The 8,010-nt window shown below is 41.8% G+C and overlaps 1 protein-coding gene across 1 annotated transcript; it reads right to left on the reverse strand.

The window, feature by feature from the left end:
• On the reverse strand, positions 1-7,996 carry lsm11 (LSM11, U7 small nuclear RNA associated). Its single transcript, XM_039774235.1, has 4 exons — positions 7,522-7,996; positions 5,056-5,195; positions 1,768-1,851; positions 1-715 (listed from the first exon to the last, which is right to left on the reverse strand). Exons 1-4 carry the CDS (start codon positions 7,925-7,927, stop codon positions 416-418), a joined length of 930 nt encoding a protein of 309 aa, XP_039630169.1. The 5' UTR covers positions 7,928-7,996; the 3' UTR covers positions 1-415.
• Positions 7,997-8,010: the final 14 nt, after the last annotated feature.

An 8,010-nucleotide genomic window follows, 5' to 3' on the forward strand; every position in this document is an offset into this window, starting at 1 on the left:
TTCCATATAAAAGTTATATTTTATTTAAACTTGCATCCAAAAACGTATACACACCCGTCTACATTTAATCTGCTACATATGGCAGTGAATTCAAGGAAACGGAATCCTTATGAATTTTTATCATTTTTCAGAACCATCAGGACAAAAAAAAATCAAAGATCTGCACAGAACAACTGCATGCACGCAGAGTATGAGCAGGGCACCATGGCTTACACCTAGATGCCAGAGAACATTTGTGAAAACAATTTGTTCCATGTAAATATTCTGTATCAAACAAAGTGAATAAAAAAAAGAATCTCCACTATCTCTCTTAGGTTTGCTCATGAATTGACAGCCCCACCACCCCTACTGGCTGTGTGTGTATAATTTCTGCAGTGGACACTGGTGCTCTTGCTCTTTTATGACTAAATGTTTCTCATCCAGCCAAACTAACAAGTAGGACGTTTTCCCCTCGAATGAAAAGCTGGTTAACATGTCTCAAGTGTACTCTTTGGTAGTCCACCTTCTCTCGCACTGCTGCAGGCTTGGTTTTACTTTGCACGGCCGAAGTTGGATTTCTGCCACAGCTCTTCCTTGGAGACCGACGTAGTACCGGAGAGGACAGCTGTTCTCCGAGATCCTGTGCACCACTCTCTGCCTTGCCTGTAGTCTTCTCAGGGACACTTCTCAGTTTTAGAGCTTCTTCATCTTCTTGCAGCTTTAGTCTGTCAAAAAGCTGAAGAGGAAGTTGGCATTAGGTTTCTTTTTTTTTTTTAACCCAAGTTACGCTTGAATCTTAGGAGAGGTTGTATATTCAGTGATCGTAGCTATTTAGAAAACAGTAAACTTAGCAGTGACCGCAGAAGAATGGGTTGGAATGAAACCCTGCAGGCACTGTGGCCCTCCAGGACTGGAGTTTGAGATCCCTGCCTTAAACGGTATGGCGTGTGGATTTTCTCTCCGTTGATAAACTGAGATTTACTCAACATTTCTGTCTTCCCATTCTGTAAAATACATTTAACCACAAGGTTGTAACTGAAGAAATCGTACAGTGGTTATCTACTTGCATTTTTTTTTTTCTGCAAAATTTGCTGTCACTGCTAAGATTACTGTTTTCCGGGCAGTGAAAAGTGTTCATGGATTTTGACTTGCAGATATTAAAATGAGATGATTATAAACATAATAAAGAAAGACCTGCAGTGCACCATCTGTATGGTTGCGCCATGCCATTTCGGCCATAGCACACCAGATAACCATTCGTTTCTTGGTTGCTTGTTTCAGCTAACAAGAGACACAATTTTACGATTAAAGAGTTAACCTACTAGTTGCCTTCTGCCAGTCAAACATGCAGACCTCAAAATCCAGAGAATGGCCTCCAGATGAACATTTTTTTAGAAAGCAACTCTTCACTGCAATGCAGTCTCCACTCGTACACATCATAAGTTCACACAGAATGAAATGCTATACTTTGGCATCCTGTATTGACTCATTATTATTTTTTGTCCTCGTGTCTTTAAGAACCAGGGAGAAATGGTCATTAAGTATCTTTATCCTATTCACCAATTTCCAATGTAAGCCACTACAAACAAGGTGCTTTACAACTCAGACAAGATGGCTTAACAATTTCTTGTCCCTATGTTAAATGTGACAGCCAAAAGTGGCAGATTCCTCTAAGTTCACTGATGAGGCATTACACCATTCTACTGAAGACGGAGCATTACCAAAGGAGCTTAGTCTCAGCTTCTGAGAATTCCATACATATTCACCCTGAGCTAAACTACTACTCACCCTTGTGACAGTGAGAGCAGACTCATGGTAGAAAGCCTCACCCAGTACTGGCTTTCTGTATGTCTCATCCACGTCCACAAGGGCCTGAGGAGAGAGGAAAAGATGAAGGAGGAGCAGAGTAAAAAGCCGCCACTGGTGAGAAACCCCACAATGATAATCCATGAAGCGATGTAAACTCTGCTCTTTTCATGAAAATGTGCAAGATGACTTTCCACAGTTGAAGAGTGTTATCTGTATCTCACTTAAAAACAGAAGGCTCTGCTTTGCATTCATCAGTCCTGCGGATAAAAGAAGAAAGGCATTCTCATATGAAATAGAACATTATTGTGCACACTCGTCCAAAGTCAGTCTTCATACCGCACAGGGCCTTCTCTACGAACTTTCCACATACAGCAAAGCATGGACATTCGATGCAAAGTGGAGTGCTTGCTGCAGATTGAGTTATCAAGTCAGTTATTAACATTAAAATGGACTGTTCAGGAGTTGTACTTTTCCTTAGTTGTTTGATTCAGTGTATACAACTTAACATAAAAAATATATATATATATATATATATATATATATATATATATATATATATATATATACACACAGAGGTGCTGGTCATAAAATTAGAATATCATGACAAAGTTGATTTATTTCAGTAATTCCATTCAAAAAGTGAAACTTGTATATTAGATTCATTCATTACACACAGACTGATGTATTTCAAATGTTTATTTCTTTTAATTTTGATGATTATAACTGACAACTAATGAAAGTCCCAAATTCAGTATCTCGAAAATTAGAATATTGTGAAAAGGTGCAATATTGAAGACACCTGGTGCCACACTCTAATCAGCTAATTAACTCAAAAGCCTTTAAATGGTCTCTCAGTCTAGTTCTGTAGGCTACACAATCATGGGGAAGACTGCTGACTTGACAGTTGTCCAAAAGACGACCATTGACACCTTGCACAAGGAGGGCAAGACACAAAAGGTCATTGCTAAAGAGGCTGGCTGTTCACAGAGCTCTGTGTCCAAGCACATTAATAGAGAGGCGAAGGGAAGGACAAGATGTGGTAGAAAAAAAGTGTACAAGCAATAGGGATAACCGCACCCTGGAGAGGATTGTGAAACAAAACCCATTCAAAACTGTGGGGGAGATTCACAAAGAGTGGACTGCAGCTGGAGTCAGTGCTTCAAGAACCACCACGCACAGACGTATGCAAGACATGGGTTTCAGCTGTCGCATTCCTTGTGTCAAGCCACTCTTGAACAAGAGACAGCGTCAGAAGTGTCTCGCCTGGGCTAAAGACAAAAAGGACTGGACTGCTGCTGTGTGGTCCAAAGTTATTTTCTCTGATGAAAGTAAATTTTGCATTTCCTTTGGAAATCAAGGTCCCAGAGTCTGGAGGAAGAGAGGAGAGGCACAGAATCCACATTGCTTGAGGTCCAGTGTAAAGTTTCCACAGTCAGTGATGGTTTGGGGTGCCATGTCATCTGCTGGTGTTGGTCCATTGTGTTTTCTGAGGTCCAAGGTCAACGCAGCCGTCTACCAGGAAGTTTTAGAGCACTTCATGCTTCCTGCTGCTGATGAACTTTATGGAGATGCAGATTTCATTTTCCAACAGGACCTGGCACCTGCACACAGTGCCAAAACTACCAGTACCTGGTTTAAGGACCATGGTATCCCTGTTCTTGATTGGCCAGCAAACTCGCCTGACCTTTTCTATGGGGTATTGTGAAGAGGAAAATGCAATACGTCAGACCCAACAATTCAGAAGAGCTGAAGGCCACTATCAGAGCAACATGGGCTCTCATAACACCTGAGCAGTGCCACAGACTGATCGACCCCATGCCACGCCGCATTGCTGCAGTAATCCAGGCCAAAGGAGCCCCAACTAAATATTGAGTGCTGTACATGCTCATACTTTTCATGTTCATACCTTTCAGTTGGCCAACATTTCTAAAAATCCTTTTTTTGCATTGGTCTTAATTGATATTCTAATTTTCCAAGATACTGAATTTGGGACTTTCATTAGTTTTCAGTTATAATCATCAAAATTTAAAAGAAATAAACATTTGAAATACATCAGTCTGTGTGTAATGAATGAATCTAATATACAAGTTTCACTTTTTGGATGGAATTACTGAAATAAATCAACTTTGGCATGATATTCTAATTTTATGACCAGCGCCTGTATATATACAGAGCACTCTGTAAAATCACAAAAGTACTTTAGTCTGTTTCTCTACATTGCTGTTTCACTTCGCTTTAGGCGGAGTGGTGGCTCTGAGGCTAGGGATCTGCACTGGCAATTGGAAAGTTGCCGGTTTGAATCCCGTAAATGCCAAAAGGGACTCTGCTCTGTTGGGCCCTTAACCTACAATTGCTGAGCACTTTGAGTAGCGAGAAAAGCGCTATATAAATGCAAAGAATTATTATTAATTATTATTTCATTCACATGCAGCAGTTACAAAGTAGAAACCAGGACAGCCAGTTCTTTAGAACAATGAATTCAACTAAGTGGGTGAGGAACCGCCATTACCAAAGAATTATCAAATAATTCAAGAAGGCGAGTCAAATTCATTGGTCACACTGGTTGCTTGAGCCAAGCCCGTTATAGGAAAGGCCTTGTGACAAAGACTAACGTTTTTTCCCCCCACTGTTTGTTCACTCAAGCTTGAGTCACCAATCAAAAACAGATTAAGCTGCAGTGTTGAGGCCGTTGTTCCTACAGCATATGTGACTTGGTTTCCACTATAAAATTAGTACAAGTAGGTTTGGAAAATGGATGGTGCTTCTCAAAAATCATATGACATCCCCACTAGAATATTACTAACTTCTGCCGTGTAGTCCCAGTTTAAATATCCATGGTCATGACTAGCTCTTCAGACTTGAGAGAGGAAGCAGCCAACACCTTTAATTCCCTAAACTGATCAACATTTTTGGCAAATTTACTCCAAACAGTTTGCTCCTACAACATCTCAATGTGCTGGATACTTACCCTCCACAAGTCTGATCCTGCCAGCTGTCACATACGTGACCAGACGTCAGTATCACTCAGCTTGTGGCTATACAGTAGATCTCAGTGGCCTACCCCTCTGGCACACACGTCATTGACATCTCCTACATCTTTATACCTCAAAGTCTGATCCTTCTACACCTGAAAAAAACATCTTGCCCATTTCTTATGCTCTGCACTTCATCAGATCTGTATCCCTTGAAACCTGACCTCTTAGGGTTGAATATGTACGTCTCTTATTAACACTTTAATCTTGTACTTATGTATTATAAAGCGAATACCATGTTCCAGAACTTGTCAAACGCAACCAAAAATCCTGAGCAGACACCACGGAGGCCCTTGAATGTGCGAATATGGACTTTGATCCTGATCTGATCTTTAACGCAGCGGTACAGCTGTCCAAGGGGGCTTCCAGTATGAACTGCAAAAGATGCACAGGAAGAAACAATCAGATTAAGTGCCAGTAACAGTTTATCAAAAAAAAAAAAAAAACCTTTTGTAACATTAGTCCCTTACTGCTTATTCTGAATAATGAACCACAATTTGGAATAAACTCACAATTGCACACCAATAAGGAGTTATGTGCAGGCAATTATTGTCAGGACTTGAGATGGAGCATATATACTACCTCATTTTAAAACAATTTAACGTTTCCAGTAATTGCATTAAACAATTCCAAAGCTAAAAGAAAAAGATGTAATAAAGAGAGAGTCACGTCAATAATGAGGTTAACAGCGACACTGCATGTCATTATGGCACCAGGGTGACATTTAATGGTTTCACCAAGTGTCACGCCCAGCAGGTCTGCTTTTAGGACGCTCCAGTACAGAAATGCCAAAAGAACTTCCAGAGTTTGGATGAGTCAGAGGAACTACCTGGAAAACACAATGCTTGGGTGAGTCCTATCTCCACTTCAGTTTAGCTCAATGTTCCTCAATGTGGTGGGCTGGCACGGGCACCAAGACCATAAACTACAACTTCAAAGAAGTTGTTTTGAATGAATACGGTGGGTCTTCAGCTCCCCGTGATTTGGTTTCTTACATGAAGTCTTTGACTTCTGCAGGAAATACTCTTTAAAATGATGCACTGCTTCACTACAAATGGAACTCCTCTGCTTTACAGTGCAAGCAACAAACTGAGCGGGAATTGCTAGGATATGGTATTATTGAAACGTGGGGGTCACAATTCGATGATACTGCATTTGCAAGTATTTCCATTTAATTCAATAATAATCCTTTTTTGGAATAAATTAAAAGTTGAAATTATATTTCCATGGGCAAAAATGTGTACGTTCAATGTTCCTAATAATTAATTAGTTCTAATTCACCCCAATGATTTAAGTTTTATTTTTACATGATGGAAACTGGATTCAGCTATGTCAAAAGCATCCAGAAAACCGTTAATAATAATGGTTCACAACACAATAAAACACACAGTTTTATATAAATACACTACAATCAGCTGTGGTCTAATGCACAAGTTCAAAAATCTGCCACATTGATATGCAAAGAAAAACAAGGAGCAGTTCTTGTCCTCTGTGTATCAATAGAATAGCAAAGCCAAAACACAGATGTTTCTTCCCCCAATCTGTAATCATAGAAGGGGGATCACAGGTTGGAGGCAATGGGTTCAAGGCCAGCTGCTCCACGTGAGGACATGAAACAAACCTCGCTGGTGTGGACATCCCAGAGCGTGTTGGATGTGATTTAGAAGTGTAAACAAATGTACGAATCCGGATAAAACGGAATGTAAGTTAGGGAGTCGGCGGGTTGTACGGATAAAGGCATCAGTCAAACAAGTAAATGCGAATATGAGTAAATCTGGCACCCGTTAGTGCTAAAACCCCGTGCAGCCCACCAGAGCGCCTCGACTTTAGGACAAGACAGACACTAGAAGACAAAAACGCCGACTGTTAAGATTACAATCCCAGTTTTTCGAACCAGAAAAGCCGTCTAGCTAAAAGACACAAGAAACGACCGCAAGTAATCTATCCTAACCAAATCGACGAGTCCGGGTTTGCTATTTGATTTTCAGACCTACTAAGACCCAATGTGGAGCAAGAGATAGACAGCATTGTAAACAGAAGGTACTCTGTAGGCAAGACTAGACGGATCTAAATGTCAGGCCCATATATTATTATTATTGTCTCGTGTTAGACTGGTGTTCTTGCCTTATTTAATAATAAAAGATGTATTCATTAACCTATAAAAGTGTGCTCTGTACTACTGAATTTCTACATGATGTTTTCTGTAGTTTTCCAGTTTCTGACTTTAGGACAAGGCTGACACTATAAGCCAAAAACGCCGACTGTCAAGATTACAATCCCAGCTTTTCGAACCAGAAAAGCCCTCTAGCTAAAAGACACAAGAAAAGATCGGGTCGTGGCCCTTTACACACAACACCACTGCAGCGTTCCTCATTGTTGTTTTATTTTCAGGTGACCCCCTGTCAGGGCTGCAATGCGAATGGGGCTGGTGACAGAGGCGGTAGCCCTGTGAATCACCGACCTCTACAATGCTTCTGTCCCGTTGTTGTCCTTCATTGCTCGATCCTATTCTTCTGACGCCTCACAACTGAATGTGAGGACGGACCGCGCTAGGCAAGCAGATGTCTAAATTCAGACTTTCAGACAGCCTGGCTGACAGTTAACGCACATCAAACTGCATTCGCCATGGCAAAGCCAATCCCAAAGAGAGGGAGGATTTCGGCGCACTTTTGGACACGGCACCCCCATACTTGCTCCTTACCTGCCATCCTTGTCAGCACATTACGCGGCCCCTTGCTTTTTCTCGGCGCACTCTTAGTGGCTTCATCCTCCTCTCCCGTCGTCGCCGGTTTAACAATCAATTTCTTCAGCCTCTCGATGCGCTCCGGATCGGGGACTCCTTTCCTCGCCTTACCCTTTCGTTTGGATACATTCTCTGGCCGTGGGGGCTCCCGGGAGCGCTTCAAGAAGCTCTCGTACTGTGCCAAGTTATTGAAGCACTTCACGTTTGGGTACGGCAACTGAATGTCAGGGGCGTAAAGAGCAAGGAGAGGATCGAAAAATTCGGAAAGAACATCGAGCCGAGCACTCGACTCTACATTCGCCGAGCTGCAACTAGCTATCTCACTCGTGTCCTCTTTCCCGCCGGTTCTCTCCGCTTCCTCCATGATAGTCTATGTGTATTGCGTACCCCCGACCTACAGAGGGCGCGCTAACTAACTGCGTGTCCCAATGTACGTCTGGGGCGCGC

The sequence above is a fragment of the Polypterus senegalus genome, chromosome 13, assembly GCF_016835505.1.
Source record: "Polypterus senegalus isolate Bchr_013 chromosome 13, ASM1683550v1, whole genome shotgun sequence".
NCBI lineage: Eukaryota > Metazoa > Chordata > Cladistia > Polypteriformes > Polypteridae > Polypterus > Polypterus senegalus.

What these genes read in the sequence shown, in the direction of transcription:
- lsm11 (XM_039774235.1), bottom strand. Translation starts at nt 7,927, where the DNA reads ATGGAGGAAGCGGAGAGAACCGGCGGGAAAGAGGACACGAGTGAGATA. An exon ending in TGTGCTGACAAGGATGGCAG is followed by an intron (nt 5,196 to 7,521) that starts GTAAGGAGCAAG and finishes CATCTTTTGCAG; the next exon opens with TTCATACTGGAAGCCCCCTT. An exon ending in TTGACAAGTTCTGGAACATG is followed by an intron (nt 1,852 to 5,055) that starts GTATTCGCTTTA and finishes CTCTCTCCTCAG; the next exon opens with GCCCTTGTGGACGTGGATGA.